At 37.4% G+C, this 22,383-nt stretch overlaps 1 protein-coding gene across 5 annotated transcripts in view; it reads left to right on the forward strand.

Annotated features, from left to right (window-relative positions):
- CNKSR2 (connector enhancer of kinase suppressor of Ras 2) overlaps positions 1-22,383 on the forward strand; it is a 205,900-nt gene that overhangs the window by 88,120 nt on the left and 95,397 nt on the right. For 3 of the 5 annotated variants that reach the window (XM_058800636.1, XM_058800632.1, XM_058800633.1), the window contains exons 7-8: positions 2,611-2,670; positions 7,379-7,447. The exons of 1 other annotated variant lie outside the window; for it this stretch is intronic. In XM_058800636.1, the coding sequence (XP_058656619.1) occupies positions 2,611-2,670; positions 7,379-7,447 (129 nt within the window). The remainder of the gene's footprint in view (positions 1-2,610; positions 2,671-7,378; positions 7,448-22,383) is intronic. One more of the 5 variants, XM_058800634.1, reaches the window with a different exon arrangement.

A 22,383-nucleotide genomic window follows, 5' to 3' on the forward strand; every position in this document is an offset into this window, starting at 1 on the left:
CCTTAATCACCAAGATAAAGTGTAATGATTGATTTGAAATTAGAGCTCTACCCATAACTGGATCAGGACAATCTCTCATGTAATTAGGCACGAGTTACTAATTTTTTAATCTAGGCATACATTTATTCCTGATTACTAGATTGGTTATAATATGGTTATTTTAATAGCAGGAATTATCTTTGCTTTTATCTGGTGTAACTGATTCTTGTAAATTCTTAGGGACTTATCTTTGAGTATCTAAGACTGTATCTACCAATTTATTTCAGTGCAAATGGACAGAGCACACACTGATTTCCCCTGTATTCTTGATTGCTAAAAGTATTATTGATATTGTGCAGCCACAAGGAGGCAGAGAAAAGAAAACCTGCAGATGTGTGTGGTATTCTTATTTCCATTCCAGATCAAACAGTTGTAAGCCAGAAATGTTCTTTTCTCTTCTCTGTACCATTTCCCATATATTGTTCACTTAAACCAAGGAGTGAAGAAACATTGGTGAAAAGGGCTTATTTTTGTGTTGCAAAATGTTACCTCTCCTCATTTAAAAGCTGCCTTATATCAAGAATTATGTTGGCTCTTGTAAAATTGTGACATGGTACAAATATAACATTAATTTTGCTCTTGTGGAATAAATATAATCTAGGGTGGATATTTTTCAGGTTCCTTCTTCCCTCTATTTTTTAATGTGTGCAAAATCTTGATCCTAGCCTTTAAAGAACATTTTGCCAAAGTTCTTTCTCCTCTTTTGCATTTTCAAAGTCTTTTAAATTTATTAAAAAGACTAGATTGGATGTGAATTGTCCTCTGGAATGGTAGGACACTTGGATGAATTTACTATCCTTTGGAATAATGCTTTGCACAAAACTAAACACTGTATAGCATAAAGTGTGAAACTTTTCCCTTGGCTTTCACCCTGTTGTTTAAGGTTGAAAGTAGTAACTCACTGTGCATAAAAATAAAGATGTGGCTTTCTTCAGAAATTGCTCTGTTTGGGAACCAGACTCCAAGTTCCTGTCACCATGGTCACTGTGGTTTTAGCTCTTGCCATGTTGCAGGGTGTGTGGCCCAGTGACTTAGATGGGGATCCTGAGAGGGATTGAGGTCCCCATTAGTGGTGGTTTGAGGGTAGGTGTGCGTACCAGGGAACAGATACCAACATGTTTCAGCCTCTTGTGTGGCTCATTATGCTTCCTGTAAGATATCTGTGTGAGTGTTAAGATGTGTGTATATTATTAGTGTTTCCCTACCTCACAGGGGTGTTGTGAGGATAAATGTATGAAAAAGCCATTCTACATTTGAGTTAAGCAAATGCTGTGTGATGGAGCCAATCAATGGACAAATTGCTGAAGGTTCATAGAGATGCTGGAAGTTGAAGGATGATGTCAGGGGGTTTCTGACCATGTATTAATTAGTAGGTTCTGGATTATTTTACCTTCTAACTGTGGCAGCTGAACATGATAATTGGGTGTGATGTGATTAACACTATGTAATTGTGCAGAACAAAATAGGAGTTCACTTTTGGGCTCCTTTCCAGAGAAACTCAGGAGGCCCCTGGCTTGTTTTACTAGGGATATTATCTACGTTGTTAATTTAGGTGTACTTGCTCATAGCTGCTACCAAAATGTGTGCCAGTTCTGGTCCCAATGTAGGTTAGTCCAACTTGATTTGTCTTCTTTGCCTCTTTACCGTTCCTGCTCACCAGGGAGTGCACTGGGCTCCTCAGCTAGGGACAGATTTCTCTGTGGCACTCTGATTAAAAAGAGGAAGAGTAGGTTATGGAGAGGATGTTTACTCAGGCACTCAGTGTTTACCTGCTTTCTGTAAAGTGGTTGAGGTAAAGGAAATTCCTCAGAAATTATTGAATGCTCAGAATGTGCCAATTATCTCTCCCTTTTTCCTTCTCTCACTGTCATAGTAGATGTTGTTAAAATGTTTGAATTGAGGCTTGGTGGAAAGGCATATTTGAGACACTGTCTTGGACTATCCATGCCGGAACTTCTGTCTGTTCACAGGTTATCCCTCCTTTTTCATATTTTTTTGAAAGAAGTGGGGTAGCTAAGAAAGTTGATGTTGAATTTTCCATCATTGAGTTTTATAACTGAAGTGTTCATTGGGATGAGTGAAGCTATTGAGAAGGTCTTACAGCCACTTTACAGGCACAATTCCAAGCACTGGCTTGAAAGTTGTGTTTGCAGTGTTGCCTACTGAAGACTCCAGATGTTTTAAAACTCAATGTAGTTTTCAAAGCAAAACAGACATATTGATCATACTAAGGCAATTTGTAGTTCTGGGGATTTTGGGAAGCCATTGTTCTATTTGTAGTTGAAGAAGTGTGTTTAAAAATACTGGGAAGTATTTATGGACATAGCTGTGATAAACATTTTAGTTTTCTATTGCTAATTAGGGCCAAAATGATTTGGGCTGTTCTTGAAGTGTATAAAAAACCACTTTCTTGTGCAGAGACAAATTCCTCATGGCATGCAATAAAGTCCACATGTCTTAAAGAAAACAAAAAGAAAAGAGCGATTCTTTAGGAGATATGCAAGTTTTGTTTGGATGGTGATGGTTTGTGAAACACTTTAAAAATTCTTTCCCATAATGTCTTTTTCTTAGGGTATGTACATTAAGTCAACATATGATGGTCTTCATGTAATTACTGGAACAACAGAAAATGTAAGTATTGTTAATACTGTATGTTCAGACCTGGAAGCCTTTCTGACCTTTCCTGTGGTTAATGCTTTCCCTTTCCCATAAACTACATTTTGCTTGCAAACTTGTGCTGGTTGGCTGTTAAGAACCAATGGCATGTTGGACAGCAGAGATGCTTGTGCTTGTTTACCTCAGAATTGAAAGAGTTGTTTCCAGTTAAGGACCAAGAGAACCAGTCTTGATGTGTTCTTGCAAGACACCTAAAATGCTCTAGTTGATCCAGACAGGAAGCTGCTGCCTTGGAGTTACTTTGCTCTGTGAATAAAAGATAAATGTCTATATTATATGTAGACTGTTATGCTGAAGTTTGCTGCAGTATTAGACAAACAGCTTTTATATTTTCCATCTATCAAGCTTCATTTTTAAAGAAATGAGTGCATGGAAATGGACATCCCTTCACATTGACAAATAACCATGTATTTCTGCATGAACTTCTGAGTAATGCCTATGGAAAGGAACACTTATTACCAGTGTACTAATTCTCACTGAAGGCATTAAAGAGCAAGTAAAACATGACAGTCTACTTTTCAAAAGCCTTTGAAATACAACCTCCTTCCCTTGAACACTATGTTTAGGGAACTGGCTGTCTGTTAGGAGTTGAGAAAAATTATAATTTTGGAGGAAAAGACTTCTATCCCTGGTCTTCAATTAATGTGGAACAATCACTAAACAACAGCTAAACAACACTGAACTGTTCCATAGTGGTTTAGTCAATTCCTTTGAAAGATTTTGATGGCATTTTCTTAAAATGAAGCTGTCAGAAATGTTTGTTTTATCATACTACTGTGTCATCCTGTGGGATGTGCGAACTACCTACATGACAATTACAGCTGCTGCATCTGATCTGCAGTGAAGTTCTGTTAACATCTCAATAAAATAGGAATATTATTTTCATCCTTTCATAGGAGCTGCAATCTGATAGCCTTTTTCCTTTCTGTTTTCTGCTGTGGGCAGAATATCCATGGGTCATAACCAACAGATAATACTTGTAGAATTTGTGTGAATGAGATCTGTATTGGAATTTTTTAAAAAAGTAAGGAATTTCAAGGAAAATAAAAATTCTAGAGTCAGGCCTACAGCTATAGACATGATTAGTGAAATTAGCAAAACTAAACAAACCAAACAGAACTACAGTTGAACTTAATCTAGAAAATAGGTGAAATAAAGAAAAATTTTTACAGTTGAATCTCTCAAATTAAAGAAGGAACAATTTCTTTCCATAACTTGCTAATGGATTTAATTTCCCAGGGGCAAAGATAAAAATAAAATCCTAATGCATTCCCTCAAAACCCTTATCTTTTGTGATTCATGAATATAATTTAAAGCTATGTCAGGAAGCTTCAGTCATGATGACTCTTCTGCTGTTGTTACTGACTCTTTCACTCACTGTGACACCCTGGAGGTGCTCACAGACCAAGAAACTGCACTCTGTTATCAAGGGAAAAAGCTGCTGTGTGTTGAAGCAGTTGTGAAAATGAGTAGTGCTTTAGAGAAAGAAGGATGTCTCTTGCTTTTAAGAACACAGTTTCTAGCTGCTTTCTTTAACACACACATGCACACACACACAAAAGCACCCAGAGTTTTGATTTTGGTAGATGGGAGGAGAAAGATCTAAGGAGCATGTCCAGAATAAGATCACAGTGGTGCACATGTGATCTGACCTGCTGGCCTCAACACATTTACTCTTTGCAGTACAGTTTGAATCTGAATTCTCTTGCATTTCAACAAAAATGTGTCCTTTTCATTCCCAAGTCTTCTCTTCCAAGTGAGACAGTGACACAATTGTCTGAATGATCATGGAGAGGAACGTGTCTGTATGAAACACAACATCATGGTAGTGCTCTCCACATTAATGTAAGAGTAGTTTTGCAATGACAGTTCTGCTTTTTCTTTCTGGCCTTTGAGGTCCTTGATGTCCAGCTGCAAAGCCCATTAGAGTTTGGATCTTACTGTTTGGCATTAAAACTCATCTTCTCCAGCATATCAGCCCTGCAGGTCAAAGCAACTGAGCTCTGAAGCTTGGACTGAGAGAGAGCAGTGTTCCTTACAGGTCACTGCCCTGTAAGGGCTTCTCTCTGGTGGCCCTGTAGCCTTAGAGCAAGCTCATCTTTCCAGCTCCTGTCTTCTGTCTTTTGTTTGGAAATAATAGTCTAAAGGGTGTTTTGGTCCAATGAAAGATTTTAGGTTCCTTGTTGAGTAGCCCATCTAGACCATATTGGAGAGATTCTTTCAATTCACAAACTGAATGTGTCCTTCAAATAGGACCATTTTGTCCTTTGGTTTTCCAATGAAAAAGAGCATTTTGGTAAAGTAATAGCATGCAGTGCATCTCCAGCAGGAATGTGGCTTTGGAGGGAGAGCTCCCGGTGTCAGTACTTACTGTGGTCTGGTTTGCTTTGCACTGTGCCCTTAGATCACAGGGAAGAGGGATTTTCAGAAGAAATACTACTAAAATCTCCACTGTGGGCATGCAGCAGTTGTGCTCCAGGGCCTCTAAACTGGACTTTCAGACAGTGTGGGTCTACCAGGGAAATAGGAAAAAGGCATTTAGCCTAAAGGGCAAAACTAAATCTATTCTAAAGCATAAATCCAAGCACATTCTGGATAGCTTTTAGTTACTGATGTGTGAGCCTCAGTGACAGGTGCTTCCATCTCTTCAACTTCCTGTTGAACCAATTTACCAGCTAATGAGGATGCAGTTGTGGTGTGGCACACTTTGTTCCTCCTAGTAGGACTTCATGAGTGGATTCTGTGCTTAAAGGTCAGCATATACCTCTAAAAAAGAAAGACCTTATTGATTCTCCTCTGTTTTCCTTAAATAGCCATGATAAAAGATACTGTTTTACAAGCAATGTCTCTTTTTTACTGGAGAGGAAAAAGCAATAAGGAACAGGTGTTACAACCCCTTCATAAGACCACAGCCTTGACATATCTTTCTAAGTTTTTTTTTTTTTACCTCACCTTGTATTTGAGGCATAATTGCAATGAGGCATTTTTTAACATAGACTTTTCCAGTTTGAAGATTCTCAGACCATGTTTTAATGTCTTGGCAAACTTGACCTGTTTTTTCAAGATTTAAGCTGCAAATCCTGAAGACACTGTAAAGCAAAGGATGTATCATAATAAAGTCCTGAAGAGGTCAAGAGTAATGACACAAAATTCACTTGCATTTGCATTTTAAAAATCTTAGCTGTTATTACATCTGAGCTAAAATAGCTGTATTGCATAGGAGGATTGTAAAGATTTTAGAGGTATGAATGAGTAAGTGTGAGTAGTAAAATGGCAGACAGAAGACAGATTATTAGGACATAACCACCACTGTTAATATTTTTCCCCAGATCACTCAGCCAATACCTTTATTGCTTAAGTAGTGCCAAAATATCAAGGCTGTTCTTTATATAAAGTAAAATGATATTACCAGCCCAGTTTGATTTAGGATGTTCTGTGCAATGTCTGCTAGGAATGACTCATGAGTGACCATTCTTTCAGGCTTTCATGTCTCTTGAATATCTTTCATTTGTACACTGTCCTTAACATAGGCCGTGAATTGTGTGCAATTGAACTAGAAAGTCATGGTTTAGCTGTGGGACATATGTTTTGAATGGGCATTTACTACATAGGTTATTACAAAAAGTCCACATTTCAGATGTGGAGCGTTTTATTTAGATGACCTCTTATCTCATGTGAAAATTAAATTAATTTAACTCCTGAAAATAAAATTTATAGCAGGTTTTTTTTTTTTAATCTGCTCCTGAGCAACATGTTTCCTTTGGGTTCTTTTTTCAAACTGTCAGTCTCACCTTCTACTGTGGAGTCAGTTAAGTGCCTTCTGGCAGCCACAGTATTGTGAGAAAAATTAAAGTGTGGCTCTGAAAACCTGAAGGAATTTATTTTCCTTTGAACTTAGAACTATTCCCCTCAGAAAACAATTGGTCTACTGTAAAGAGAGAAGGGAATGTTTGGGGCTTTCATTTTAATGAAAGAGGCGGTTTTTGTTGTGGTTTTTATTTTTATTTGATTTTTTATTGCTGTTCTCACTGAGAATTTTTTGAGGCAAAAGCAAAGTACAAAACAACTTTGCTTTTTGAGAGTGTGATCACTGTAGGATTCTGATGATGGTTACATTTCTTTCACCCTGATAGTTTTTCAAAACCACAGTTACCATTAACTTACTTGCTCTTCCTAGATTGTGCCTAACCCAATCTTCTCTTCTTTGCACTCTTTGCAGAACAGTACTTTACTACAGCTCTCTGCAACATATTGAAATGTTGTAGAATAAAAAAGACAATTTTATGAAATTTGTTTAACAGGAATTATCAGCTAGTCTTGATAGGTTCAAAAGTCAGCCAGAGATTGAGTTTTGAGAGTTAAGATATGTCCAGCAGATTAAAGCACCCTTTTGGCAGGACGAAATTCAGAAGAAATCCTTAGGACTCAGTTACCATATACTCATACCTTTCTTAACATGTGATTTTATTGTGTAGAATAGTGCATATCATTTTTCTCCCACAAGAAAAAACTGATTTATTAAGTATTTCTTTAATTCTTTATTTCACAGTAGAATGTCTATCAATCTAACCTGATTTACATAGCTTAGCAATCATACTGCTGAAAGAGAGATGATGACCGGTAAGACCTGTATTCTTGATCATCTCTTTTATTTTAAATTCAGTCACCTGCAGATCGGTGCAAGAAAATCCATGCTGGGGATGAAGTGATTCAAGTTAACCACCAAACTGTGGTATGTATAACTATGTTCTGTGTCAATTAGAGATAGAGGTGTTGGGGCACATAGCATGTGGAGAGAAGAATTGTATAGAAAAATGTATTTTTATAAATCATTAATTCTTCTAACATCTAAGTTTTCCTTTTCTCTTTTGAAACCACATAGTTCTTAAGTCTTTAGCTAAACCCTGATCATCTGAGCATTACTGGAGATACCAAGTTAGGCTAAATATCTATGGCTTGGGAGATCTCTTAGGCTGTTTTCTGCTTGCCCATGCACAAGTTGGTTTAAGTGTAATGGAAATTTTGGGTTGAACAGATGCAAGGAGTTGGAAATACTGTGCCCATATGGGTTTCACATCAAGAATGCTTCCTGGAGGCTGGAAAACTTGCTACTTTTCAAACACACTGGAAAGTGTAGAATGTGATTTTTAAGAAGACAAGCATGTGAAATTCCCATAGGGGTACATAGGGTGGTTGACCTAATGTAAAGAGATGTTTTAAACTTGGAATTTAAAATTAAACAGACCTTTCAGATATGATAGTCACGAAAACTAATACTACGCAAATTGCCCTTTGTGGGAACAGATAGTTGTTAGTGCCTGGTGATTTTATTTAGGATTAGTGAACTGTTAAAATTAACTTACCTTTTCTGAGGTAAGGTTTTCTAAGAGAAAAGGTGGACTTACAATATAGGAGGCAGCTATTCTTTTTCCAAAGGATGAAGTTTCTTGAGAGTAGTGAAATTCAATATATGGTATTAGTGCAGCAGCCATTTGTTAAAAGTTGTGTTTTGTCATTCCACATGGGACTCCACTTCCAGCTTTAGACCATTGTACATCATGTCAGCTCGTCTGCACAGATTAGGGTAATATTTCACAATACCTTCCAGTTAAGTCTGAAATCAAATAAACTGTACATATGTGGACCTTAAGAGATGAGAAGCTATCTTTGGAGCTATGCAATGTAATTTGATAAATCCAAGCAGGTCAGGGTGAATTCTAATATTGTTTTGGCCATACAGCTTCTAAGTGTTGTATCCTATGATTAGTTTTCATGTACAGTTGATGACTAATTTCTCTGGTGTTCTGCACTGAGGGAGGTTATGACATCAATTTAATTTGAAAAACATTTTAGAGCATTACTATTTTGGCTATTAAAATGTATACACATCTGAAGAAGCACATCATTAAACATTCAGTACTAGCTAGCTGTTTTTCCCAAAAATTTCTGATGGTGCTGTAAAGTTGCCTTGTTAACTTGAAAATTTCCAGTTGGCTAGGTATTTATTCTAGTTTTCTTAGCACATCTGCACTGCATTTATTTGATGGAAAGATCAGATTCTTAACCCTAACGCTACCAGTAATGTTTTGACTATCCTTAAGATAAGCTTTCTTACCTACATGGATGGAATATTTAATGTAGGATTTGAGTGTCTTGGCTTTTGCATAAGTGAAGTATTTTCAGAGTCACAGAGAGAAATAATTGTACTTTTAGGTAGAAGGCACCATAGAGAGCTGAGACAAACTTAGTTTAAATGGTGAATATATATAGCAATAGACTAAACCACACATTTACTTTGCTTTTCTTTGTTGTATCAACAATATAATGGAAATAGTTGTCATCATTGATATTGTAAACAATGTATACAAATAATTTTCTTGTGTCCTAGTGTTAATTTTCCACAGTGAAAATCAACTAGGATTTTCTTAGAAATCTGATAGTACCTCTCACGTTATCTTTGCAAAAGTACACTGCATTCACTCATCAATTTTATAAAGCCCAAATATTTATTTTTTTCTGTAGATTCTGCAGAATTTGATAAGAATCTAAGAAAATCCTTTTGTACTCCAGCCCCTGTCATGAGGAATTTACTGTCCAGTTCTAGAAATCTATTTTTCTGGGGAGAGGTATTATTCCTTACACTGACTCTTGCTCAGGAGATAAATAATTCTGAAGATAGAATATTTTGTTTTTACTGGTTATTGATTTTTTCACTCTTGATGTACTACTCACCAGCAGCAGATACAGGACAACTTGCTCCCTGTAACTTATCATATATATCATATGTACATATCATACATATCATATGTAACTCATAATACTTATATCACTAGTACTGACCATAGAAATAACTGATTAATTTTTTTAAATATCTGATTTTTAAAAATATCTAATTCTAAAGCTATAAGGAAGTGTTTTTCACATGGAGCTGTTATTAAGCTCATGTTTTGTAAATGAGGACTCAAAATGTAAAAAAAAAATTAACTTTAATGTCTTTTAGAGTTAAAGCCCCCTTTTGAAAAAATTTTCTTCAGTTATTTCAGTGTATTTATCTGTCAAATTGAAATGAATGTCTGTCTTATGTACTTTATATTTCAGAGAGTAAATACAAATATGAGGAAGAGAAGTTCCATACAATTGGTTTAAAAATCCAACTTGTTATATAATACCTTTTACAAGGGTCATATTGTAATCACTATGAAAAGGCTGCTTTTTCACAAAGTCCACTGGCTTTCAAATAAGCAGCATGACAAAGTAGGAGAATGATTAAGTGATTTATACTGATTTATCATTATGCATGTCCTAATACTGGTCAAATAGTTTTAAGTTATCTATTGACAGCCTCTGCTTTTAGTGATGCCTGATCTTTGTAGTATATTATTTGGCAGTGAAATCAAAGAATTTAAAGTTATTATTTTGATTGTTTGCTATTCAATATAAAACATGCATAACAGGATTATTCCACTTGTTGCTGGCAGGATATTTGGACTATTGGAATCTTCTAAATTAAAAAAATTTATTAGGCCTAAAGTCAGTGAAAAGTTAATGTTCAGAAAATTGTCCTTTAAATAGTGGTTTCTTGAGGTTAAATAGCTATGTGGGTCTTCTGTGTCAGTTTTGCTTTACAGGACAGATCTGTTCTTCAGTAGCTCTACAGTAACTAAGGGTTATAACTCCCTCCAATATGAGAACGTCATGGACCTGTTAGATCAAGTCCAGAGGACATCACAAAGATGATCCCAGGGCTGGAACACCTCTCCTATGAGAACAGACTGAAAGAGTTGGGGTTGTCAGCCTAAAGAAGAAAAGGCTTTGAGGAGATTGTGTAGCACCTTCCAGTAACTAAAGGGGCTGCAAGAGAGCTGGAGAGAGACTTTTTATGAGGGCCTTTATTGATAGGCCAAGGGGAATAGCTTTAAACTGAAAGAGGACAAGTTTATATTCAGTGTTAGGAAGAAATTCTTTGCTGGGAGGCTTTGTAAAGGACTGGAAAAAGTTACCCAGAGAAGCTGTAGATGCCCCATCCCTGGAAATGTTCAAGGCCAGGTTGGACAGAGCTTTGTGGGGATGTCTGTGCCCATGGCAGAGGGTTTGACACTAGGTGATCTTTAAGGTCCCTTCCAACCCAAATGATCCTGTGATTCTGCGACTCTTCTTTTAAGATTCAAAGGATTTACACAATGTCTTCTAAACTTCCCTGCAAATTCTATCCTTTATCTTGTCTAAAAGCCTGTGTGTCTAAAATATTTCCAATGTAAACAAACAAGGAAAAACACCTTCCTCATTTGGATATTTCAGAATTTGCACTGCAAATTGATTCATTGCATACTCATGTTTCTGCCCATATATAATTCAAGAGCTTATTTTGGCTCAGGATAGTCCTTTCTTTAAGCAACTAAAAGTGCAGAACACTATATTACTGCTTAAATGAATTAGTACTCTCCACAATGTTCTTCCTGGTTGCTGTTATCAGTGATAAAACAGTAGAAAAAATACTGCAAGCAGAGAACGGGGATGTACAGACTCAGGATGGTATAGGATTTTTAATTAACAGTCTGTTCTTGTGTAATAGTTTTTTTATTTTGGAGGCATATTTGGCATATGCATATACTTTGAATACCATTATGATATGACTTATGGATTGAATACACATTTGATATGACGTGATAGAGTTGTGGATTCCCAAAATTTGTGTTTGTTGACTAAAACTCATCAGAAGTTATGTAAATATTGATGATGGGGAAATAATAGGTGACTATGGTCAATTATCAATCTGTTGCATGTAGAAGCTGGTAGGTTTAGTGTATTTAACACCTATAAGTTGGAATTGGTATCTTGGCAACTTGTAGTAGATAACACTTAGCTTTTATATAGCATATTGCTTACTGTGGAAACTCCAGTGTGCCAAACCAAGTCCACATAATATATGTACAGGAACTCTTTTTATATTTACATTACAAAAACTTAGAGGAGATTTTGCTAAAATTCCTCTGAAACATGACAGATACATTTACGAGATCATACCTTGCCTTTTTGTAAGGATATGCATTTAAGGATATGATGCCTTTCTAGATACTCATCCTAAATTAAATCTTTGTTTAGGAAAATGAAAGAACAGATTTTTAAGTTTTACTGTATAATTTGTGAGGAAAGTTTGACTTTTGCAGAATGTCTTAAGATTTTTTGGAAGATGGTAAATTCCAGCTCATAAATTCTGAACTTGGGATCCAAGTGAATCTCTAGAGCGTATGCACCCAAAATGGACTTTGCAGTAGATGGCTTCTTATTCTGGGGGGACAACCAAACAAAACACCTCTAAGTAGAAAAATTGTGTTGCAAATATTTGTTTGTTTTTTCTTCACCGTTTCAGATCCAGCTAGGCTTTTTTTAGCACAGGTATTTCATTTATGGCCTTGTTAGCTTGGCTTTTAATGAGGCTGTGTTTCTAAAGAGGCTTAGTGGGGAAGTGGGCTGGAACAATGATGCCCTGAGAAGCTACCTGGAACAGAGGCTAGACAGTGTTAAAGGAATAAAGTAGGTGTTTATTGAAAGGCCTTCAAAGGACACACCTTGGGCAGTAAAAGAGCCTGGCCAAGGCTACAGCCAAGAGGGATGATGGGTCAGGCGTTTTCACACTTTTGTAAGTTTTGGTCAATTTACATACTGGGGTTAATTGTCCAATTACAGCTTCAGGTTATGAAGTCCCATCCTCCCAGACTGCTCTCCTCAATTCACTGCTGTTTGTACTTTTTGGGCCTGAAGCTGTGATGGTGTCCTTGGTTCTTGGCTGGAAAGGGATTGTTTTGTCTAACTAAACTGTAAAGAGAACCTGCTAACGCTTTATATGAAGGTCAGAGTTATGTACTAATGCAGTACAGAATCTGGAAAATATGAAAGCTAAAACTTAAAGCATCAACAGTACAGGGGAGGGGACAGTCAGGTCAGTCCAAGCTTTTAACATAAGGTGTTTGACACCTTATACAGCTTCCATTCATAACATCTTTATTTAAAACAGTACTTTTATTTTCTTGTGAGGCTTGACTTGAACAAAAAAAACCCCAACAAGTTTATAAAAGTTGATGGAAATAAGCTTTTTTTCAATTTCCTTCTATTGCTGTCATGCATGGGGTTCTATGGAGGAGGAGATAGAGGAACAGCTCCCAAATCATGCTTTTAATACTTTCTGAATCCTTGGACTTTTTCTGTTTATGGAAGTTTGGTAAATGTTAACAAAAATATTTAGTTTTAAAGATGGGATTTACATTTATAACCTTTATGGGGCTATCCAGAGATGTTCATGGAAGTCTTTATGGAAGTAACCTAGTTTCGTAGGGCTCTGTCCTAAACTCTTTCTAGTTTGCCAGGATAAGGGGTCCATACTTTGTCGCACATTTGGTCCTGTAGCCTGGGCACTGGCATCTCACATCCAGTGTGCTCTTGGTTCTGTGCTCCAGAGCACCTGGTCCTGACCCTCTGCTGCAGTTTGGTGCTCTAGAATATGTGCTGGGCACGGTAAACCTCATCCATGGGATTGGTGTGGAACTGATGGAGCTGTGAACAGTCAAGCACTGAAAGGCTGATGTTGCTGTTCAAATCCTTTCAGGAAGTTCTTTCAAGAAGAAGTTGGTGCAACAAGAGATGGTCTTCATCGCATATGACTGGGACATGGCCTCAGTACCCATACATTGTATTTCTAGAGGTAGTCCCTGCCAGCTGATTATGGTCTTGCTCACCAAATGTCATTTGCTGTCCTACAGCTCAGTCAAAACCAGATTTCTTTTATTCTGTCCTGGCTGTACCCCAGAATGGACAACTCTACTGCTATTGAGCCCTGGTACTTTACTTGTGTGATTATATGAACATAGAGGGACAACATTCAGCAGACAAAATTCATACTGAGTTCTTAAATTATTTTTCTTTGGGGGGAAATATTCTTTAGTAGTTGAGGACATAGATTGCTCTGTACAGCTGTTGTTTAGGAATACACACCTGGGCTGACTTTCAGGCACCAAAGTATCTTTTAAAAGCAGTGTAATTGTGGTAAGAAATCCTCTGCAGACACCAATTGACTTTTTCTGTGAGTGTCACTGGTGGGCCTTCATAGTGTCACCACTGGCAATAGCCACGTTTCTGAGTCCATATCCAAGTCTAGTGTTTTTATACGAGCTATACTTAGGACTATACTCCTGAGGATGTGTTTGCTAAAAACTGCAGCAGTGTTCTGTGGAGTATTTTTGTGACCTAATTGATAAATTCATCTTTCTGCACAGAACACACTGGAAGATGATGTATTTTAATGGTTTTATTTTAGAGGATTTTTTTCTGGTTTGTTTTTTCCTCCACATGATAGCATTTCCATAGGAAAAAAAACCCTCTAAGTGGTGCTGTAAATGGTATTAATATTTTCAACATAAATATTGAAAGACGATATACTGCCAAAATGTTTTGCATATATTCCTGATGAAAATTATTTTCATATTCTCAGTAGTTGCTGGTGGCTATAAATCTAGGTACAATTTGTATTTGTAGGCAGTTAAAATTAAAATTTGAACATTATGTTCTCTATAGTGAGAATACTGTAAATTCTGCAGTTAAAATGATTGTTTCAGAATATATAATTGATTTTTTTATGCCAGGTAGCAGATATTAAGTAGAATTAGAGTTTTATATTGTTAAAATTTTTGATGCCTGTAGAACAGAATACAGATTATGTACTTCTTTTTGTCTCCTAAGAAGAGGTTAAAAAGGCTTACTGTTAGTGTATGTACAGGTGTGTGTATTTGAAAAGGAAGGCAGGTATTATTCTGCTGCTAATAATTTCCTTTTAACCGAGATTGCTGAAAATTGAAGTACACTGTAGAAAAGATGATGAAAGCTTAAGGAGAGATGTCTTCAATGTTGTGCATATTAACACAACAGACATTACAGTTGTGCACAGCCTGGACCATATATGAGTTCGGATGGAATAATTTTGACTACTTCTGTGCTTTGTGCAGGTAGCAGCTGTGTGTACATGACACAGCTGATCTTCAGGTGCCAGCCTGATGTTCTGTTGCATAATCTGTTGTCTTATTCTGATAAAATTAGGAGCTAACTGTGAGGAAGTGTAAGACAGTGATAGTTGTTGTAAAAATTGATCAAAACAGTAAGAAGAGCAAATCCATGCTCCCATGGGAGGAAAAAATAAAGCAAGGGAAATTCTATGATTTACTGTGAGCACGTTAATTTTTATTTTAAAAAAGTCTGTACCGGATTCAAACAACTCAGTGGCTTGAACAGAGTACGTAGTCTATATTTGATGATTTTAATGGAAATAAAATGAAAAAAAAAAAAGAAAAGCTCTATCATGACTAAATAATTCCTGCATTTTTAAGACAAATTCTTTTAACTCCATATCTCTGTCCTCCCTCCCAGATAAGTGATGCAGACTAAGTTTGCTTACAGGCTTATTTTCGATTTGGATATTTTTTTTCAGTTTGCTTGGTCATTAATGTCCTTAATTTTGGGTTTCTTTGACAATTTCTATGTAATGTCTTAATTTATTTTCACTATATGAATTCAGTCTCGAGAAACATCTGTTTCAAGGGTAACAGCACTTGAGCTGGGGATCTCAAGTAGTTTATTTATACACTGAAAATCTGGGGGAGGTCAAAGACTGTTGGAATTACTGACTCACTGGAATCATTCTAAAATAATGAGTTTTGATGATGTAAATCTAATCTGAAAGAAATATGCATATGTGTATGCATGTATGTTTCCATATGTTTGTTGTTGTAATTCCCGGACAAGCATTTGGGGATGAGACTGTGCAATGCACACACACACAAGTCAAATTCCCATGGTGAGATTAAGCACAGGGCCACAAAAATGAGTTCCTGTAAGGCAAATCTGGCTGGGGGTTAATACTGCAGGGTCACTTCTGAAGAGCACATTCCTTACGCCACATGAAGTGTGGAGAACTTGGCTCTTCCTCTCTCCTGAGGAAGAGGGAACCCATCCACATCCATACTGCAGCTTAATCTGTGGGACAGCAGGGTGTGACCCAGTCTGCCTAAATTCTGCCTCCAGCTCTTTGTGCCTATTTAGACGGCACTTGAGATTTCTTGGCATTCACCAGAGGCCACCCAAGGATGCTGAAATGCCTCTTTGTAGGCTGGGGAGATACTGTCCTTTGGCAGAATCCCTGCTGAAATGAAAAGGCACCTGGGCTCTCCATATGTTCCTTGGAAGCCCTTGGAAGTGAGGCCAAGCAGGGACTCTGGTTGCAGCACCTTTGTTCATAAGAGTTTAATTTCTGTGTCCTTGCTGAAGAAAGGGGTAGGGCCTGCTCATCACAACAGGGCTCCCAGACCCTGTTCTCTGCAGTGTGTGTTAGTTTGTATTGCATTTATATTACATAAAAAAGTGATGTGTGGGAATTGGGACCAGAGCCCTCATTGCCCATATGCCAGTGCAAGGAGCTAAAGGTTTCTTGCCTGTTGCATGATTGGGGTTTGTGTGTGCATAGTCCCATCAGCACAGTGCTTTGCCCCCATGGAAGTTATGCACATCTTGGTGCTTGAAACACCTTTGTAGTATTTGAAAGTATTTGACTGAGTTTAGTCCTTCTGAAGTTAGAAAGTGCTGAGATCCATGTTCTGAAACTAGATGGACAGTTGAGTAAAAACCTTCCAAATTGCCAGTAGCTGTCTTTTCTGGTTATCTGTGCTCCTGGTTGAAGAGAGAGATGCCTTGCAATTGCCACACTGCAGACAACCAGTCACTGCAGGTTCCCAAGTGAAGGAAAATGCTTCGAATTTCAGAGGTGCACCAAATCTGAGCTGGAATCAACCCCATTTTTTAGCGCCATACCCTAAAATGGGGAAATGAGACCCTTCTTCCTCAGAAATTGTACCTAGTAACTGACCTTTATGTCTGTAAAATATATATAACCAAACCCATAAAGCTGGAGTCTGGTCTTCCAACAAATATGCTCATTTATTTGTTCTAGGATGTTGTACTAGCAATGACTCAAAAGCAATGGGGTAGCTCTGAGCTGAAGGTTGATTGTATCAGTACAAAATGAAAGGTAAGCATTGCTATTAAACAGTGTCCAAGCTTCAGTACAAAACTGATTCTCTGTTTCTGGATAAATCAAATTTTAGTTCCCTCATGGATAATACAGATGGTTGCCTCCTATACTGAGGTGCTCTGTAGTCATGTTACTAATATTTTCAAGTTTGTTGAATTATGGTGGTACTTTGCTGTACTTGTGGAATTTAAGCTCTGGGTCAGATACATGTTCTGACAAGGAAATGTGTTTAGGGCAGTTTAATGAGAGGTGGTGATTTCTGCACTCAACTCTCAATTTGGATCCTAACTTAGTTTATTCTTGGGAAAGTCTCTTAATTGTGATCTTTAGTATACATAGACAAAAATGAATTTAAAAATCACTTATTTCATGGCTTGATGGTAGTAAGCAGAAGATTTAGTGAAATATCAGGAATTATTCAAGTAAGAGATATGATTTTTTTTCAATTTACTTTACATACAAACTGTATTGTTGTGACTTTGGGCAATGATACAGTGCAGTATGATCAGTGACATTTTTAGGATGCACAGAACTGACTTTTAACATTGAATTAGAATTGCATTGATTTAAATAATGTAGCCAAGATACTCTTTAATTAGAATTGCAGCCTATGCAATTGCAATATTATTAACCTCTCCTCTTTAGGAGAAAATGATTATGCAAGTAGGATGCTATTATCATGCTAGCTTAAGAACCTGGATAAATCCCTGAAAAGACATCTGCTCTCCTGACACTGCCTGCCCTACTACATACAGACACAGCTTTCATCTCTGTGGTGGTCCATGCTGGAAGCATCCTTTTCTGGTTTCTTCACTAGTTATGTTTTCTGGAGACAGAAGACCTATGGCTTTCCATTAATTTTTCACCTTTTCAGGCATCTGCAGCAAAGGAAAGGGAAGAAGATACTTGCTACTAACATTTGTTTCATGGGGCTAGTAGCTGACTGAGCTTGTTCCTGGCCAGTGTTCATGGAAATCAGTTTGCTAATTTAACAGCATGATGCTGTTGAATTTCTTGTCAGATTCTGAGTTGCTGAACAATGTGCTATGTTTGATATTTGTTATTTGAAGTGCAGTGTTGGGGATTTTTTCCTTATGCACTATTTTTTTCATTAAATGCAAGATAGTGTTTGATATGGAAGTCTTTAAAAAAACCTATTTTTTGAGGTGAATGCATTTTTGCTTCTAGAAATTGTTCAGGTTTTTTAGCCGAAAAGTTGAAGCCTGAAATGTTGATCAGTCAAAGTACTCTGGGTGCATGCAACTCATTACAGGCAACATTGAAAGAAAAAGAATTTTGGTTATCTTTCCAGTCCACGAACTTTTTAAAATTAGACACTAGAGTGGTTTTTGCATATTCCCATAGTTAGAAAATAGGAAATGGCTTAGCAGACTATATTTAGCAGCAAGGTATTATTTTTCCTTCAAAAGTGTAAAGATATTACTACTTTTACCTTTCCAAAATCTGCAATTTAGGAAATAATTAAAGTAATGGGAAAAAAAACCAGTTTTGTTTTCATGGATGCAGAAAACTTTCAGTAACTTTCAAGGGTCACCCTTAGAATAGAATTATGCCTGTAAAAATGAGAAATCTGTTCTCTTTACCATTTGTCTGTTATCCCACCCTCTCAACCCTCACAGTTGCACTGTGTATTGGGTTTGCACACTGCTTTTAATTGATGCAGCTGTTCTCTGGGGATGCAAGTCATAGATTTTTCAGACTGTAGGTTATTTCATAGGGCCATCCAATTGTATTTGAGCTGCCTGCTCAAATACTTTACAGATCTCCTTTCTGCATCATAACATACAGCAGTACTCATGAATGAGCACAGGACTATGGGAATACTGTCATGAGTGCAACTGAGTGACAAAAAGATTCAATGAATGGTTGTGGTTACTTCCAGAAAAAGCAAGATTATTGCCAATCTTCTAAGCTTGTCATAAGGGGGTAATAGACTAATTTGGGGGGGAAAACCTATTTAAGAACAACTTTTAATTATTTAGAAGTGAAATTCTTGACAATTTAGAATAGGAATTCAAAATAAAAGTTTAATTTCAGGCTGTTGTAATAGTGTCATCCAGATGGACTTGCTGAAAGCCAAAGAAGCATAGAGATCTTTTAAATGTATCTCAGCTTGCTCAGAAGCATGTTTTTTTCCAGGTGATGGATGGGGACTTGTAACAGCACCCTTTGCTAAAGCTGCCTGTGATTTGGGTTAGTGGGTGCTTGGCAAGGAGAGGAGGAGGATGTGTCAGGGCTGTGCAGGGCTCCCTCCCGTGTGCCTCTCTTGCCCTGCTGAAGGAACCTGGGTGTCCTGAGTGACTCTGGAGCACCCTGTGAGGCTTCCCATCCTGGCCACAGTCCCTGGGCATGCCGTGGTGGAATGAATGAGAAATGTGGAGGTGGCCTCATGCTGGTGCGTAGGCACCCTGTGTGCAGGCTGTGTCTCTGTGCAGGGTTCCCTCTGCTTTGGGAGTGTGGTGCCCCTGCCTGTGCCACCCCAGCAACACTGTGGATCTGGCCTTGGGCCACCAGTCCATAGGTGTGGGTCACCCCTTGTGTCCCTCCCTGCCCTGGCAGACTCCTCTAGCAGAGCTGCTCTAATGTTGGCAAAACTATCTCACCCAGACCCTCAGGGCACCAGTGGCTGTCCTGGAGGCCATGAGCTGCACAGGGATTCAGGCATGGGCAGCAAAAGCCAGCGCTGGGCTTGGGCTGCCATCAGACACCTCTCCTGGCTGCTGCTTCCAGGGGCACTAGTTTAACAATGTAAATTTATGTTACTGTTGCTTGTTTTATCTTCCTTGCCCCATAAAAATGGCCACCTGGTCAGCATAGTGCACTGTTCTCAAAATTAATTGCTCAGGTTATTTTACTATAAGTAGTCTGCTAATACAGTCCTCTTACGTATATATTGAATTTTCAAACCAGTGTTGAAACTTTCTTGTTACTGTCCTTTTTTTGTAGTACATGGGCAAGGATATGATAGGAACTTTAAAAATTCTGCCCAAAAAATTTCATGATTAGAAGTTGCAAATTTTTAACTGTGGTAATGAGAAAGGAGATGTTAGAGAGAGTAAAACCAAATTGTAGTTAAAGGGTAGGTTACATGTCACTGAAGTGGAATTCTGAAAGAGTTTTCAGTTCCAGATATAGTCCCCGCTTTTTCCGCTTTGCAGCCTGACCTCCTCAAAAAAAGTTGTTTTGTCTGTGTCAGAGTGAATTTTGAGAGTATCTGAACTATGTTGGAGCTGGAAACCAGGCCTCCTATGTGGGCATTGATTTCCTTCAATTGATTATTGACTACCTTTTATGTGACTTGTTCCTCTTAGGCCAATTTAGTTCTTTTTGTTCAGATTATGAGGAGTCATCAAGGCCTGTCTGAACAGCGAGAAAACTTTTGTCAGGGAGCTAGATAAAAGCAGAGGATGAACTTCATTTGAAATTTATAGTAAACTCAGAATTTCACTGTGAAAAATTAAGTTAAATTGTTTTTATTCATGAGCTTCTAAATTAAATACATCAGATTTAGTGCTTTGAAGCTATTTTTTTCTTTAATCCCCCAAACTCTTATGAAGAGACTAGATAATCTCCCATTTATTGCAATGTAATGCATATTTCAAATACACAAGGCAGTTTACCTCTGCAAAGTATGAAAGTACATTTAAAATTATTTTTAAAATGCTAGCATAGCCAAAAAGCCCCAATTTTATTTATATTCCTCTGGCTGTTTCAGTGAGAAACACATGGCTTTAAAGTACAGTTTTCACAAGCAGTGTACTTCCAACTTAATTGGGAAGAACTTTACATCCTGACTCCATAACTGAGGTCAGGTCATGTTCTCCTCAGGGCTCCCTGTGCTGCTTTGTTCAGCAGGATTCTGCTCCACTAATCCCTCTTCAGTTGTTGCATTAGGGAATTACAGTGTGCAGTACCTTAGGTACAGAAATAGCTTACATGAACTGTAGGCCAGTGATTCCTTCTTTTGGATAGCAAATGAAAGCTCACATATGCCCACAGTGACATGATGTAACTGTAGAGAATATATTGCTTCTAAGCTGTGGTGGGAGTCTCTAAAATAAGAAAACAGTATTGTAAATAGCAAGGGGTTTTTTTAATAAGATTGCAGTGTCCTTACACACACAGCCTAGGCTTGAAGATATTTTGTTTAAATGTTGTTGAAACACAATGAAAAACTTCAGTGGGATGTGGGAATTGAGATGGAATTGGTTAATTTAATGTTTCATTTTGTTCAAAGTTTAATATCCACATGCCTAGTACATAGGAGTAAAAATAAGGATTTCAGCATGTTTAGAAGTTTTCTGTGAAAGCTGAAAAATATTTATAAATATGCATGCTATCAATACCCTTTTTCTTTGCATACAATAATCTTACTGTAGAAGTGCATCCTGGATATATTGGGCTTTGCTGTGGTGGAAACAGGACGGGTAGGTTCACAGGAGCTGGAGAAAGGGTGATGGGGTTTGAGCCATGTCTGTGATTCAGGGTTGTTGGTAAAATTAGTGTTGGCTCAGGTAGTTTGTTGGGGAGAAGCAGTTGTTAAAAGAAGTGATACTAATCAAAATAAGTGATACACCAATGCTTGGTGTAATAGGGAATAAGGTACAAAATAAGTAGCAAGAACCTACATGTGATTATCTTGCTTAGGCATTGGTAACATATGTTTGTGTCGTGTTGCACTATACCAGTGATAAGGAACATCTGTGCTCTTCGTTCACACTGTTAATGGGAGTTTTCAATGTATTATTCAAATATAAAATAACCTTATCACTTCAAAGTTCTAGATCTTTGTTTTTCCTTTTCTCAGCTAGATAATTTTCTTCTTGACAGTCTTCTTGTACAAATTGTGAAAGAAGGAAAATGGCCATAACTGTGATAATTTACTAATTAGGGAAATTTACTTGTTTGTTTAGCCAGGCAAGGGTGGGAGACAGAGCAAAAAGAGGTAGAAAAGCTGTCAAATTTACAGAAATAATCACTTTCTGGGTCTACAGGCCAAGATTTTGAAGGGATATATGATTCTATGTATTGCCAGTCTAGGTGCCAAACTTGAAAAAGCATACTTTTACTATCCTAAAGCATTTTGCAATAGGTACCCTGTAATCAGGCCATATTCAGACTTAAAACCATTGTCATAAATTGAAATGTTTTAGTATTTAAAGTACTTTTTTTAGTATTTAAAATACTTGAAAGTGCAAAATAAATTATTCAGACTCCTTGCATTTATAAATAGAAACTTGTTGCTTTCCATTTTAATCAAGGTTTTAATTTTAAAATATTTTGAAATGCTGTAATTAGGAAAATTTTATTTTGGACTAATGCGTAGTGACTGGACTGTATTTCTGTCATTGATTTACTGTATTTGTTTCTGAAATCATCCTGAAAGAAACACTGTTTTAAAACAGGCCTTGTGATTCTGGCTTCATTTTTATAGCAGTGTGAAGAGTAGGTTTTCCTGAGCTGGTTTGTGCCTGCATAAGCTGCTAGGAGTAGTAGTGTATGACTACATGTGGTTAGTGACATTTGAATAGTAACCACAAAGTACAAAATGCTCAGTTTTGAAATGAACTTTCAAT

This window comes from Ammospiza caudacuta, chromosome 2 (genome assembly GCF_027887145.1).
Source record: "Ammospiza caudacuta isolate bAmmCau1 chromosome 2, bAmmCau1.pri, whole genome shotgun sequence".
In the NCBI taxonomy this organism is placed as follows: Eukaryota; Metazoa; Chordata; class Aves; order Passeriformes; family Passerellidae; genus Ammospiza; species Ammospiza caudacuta.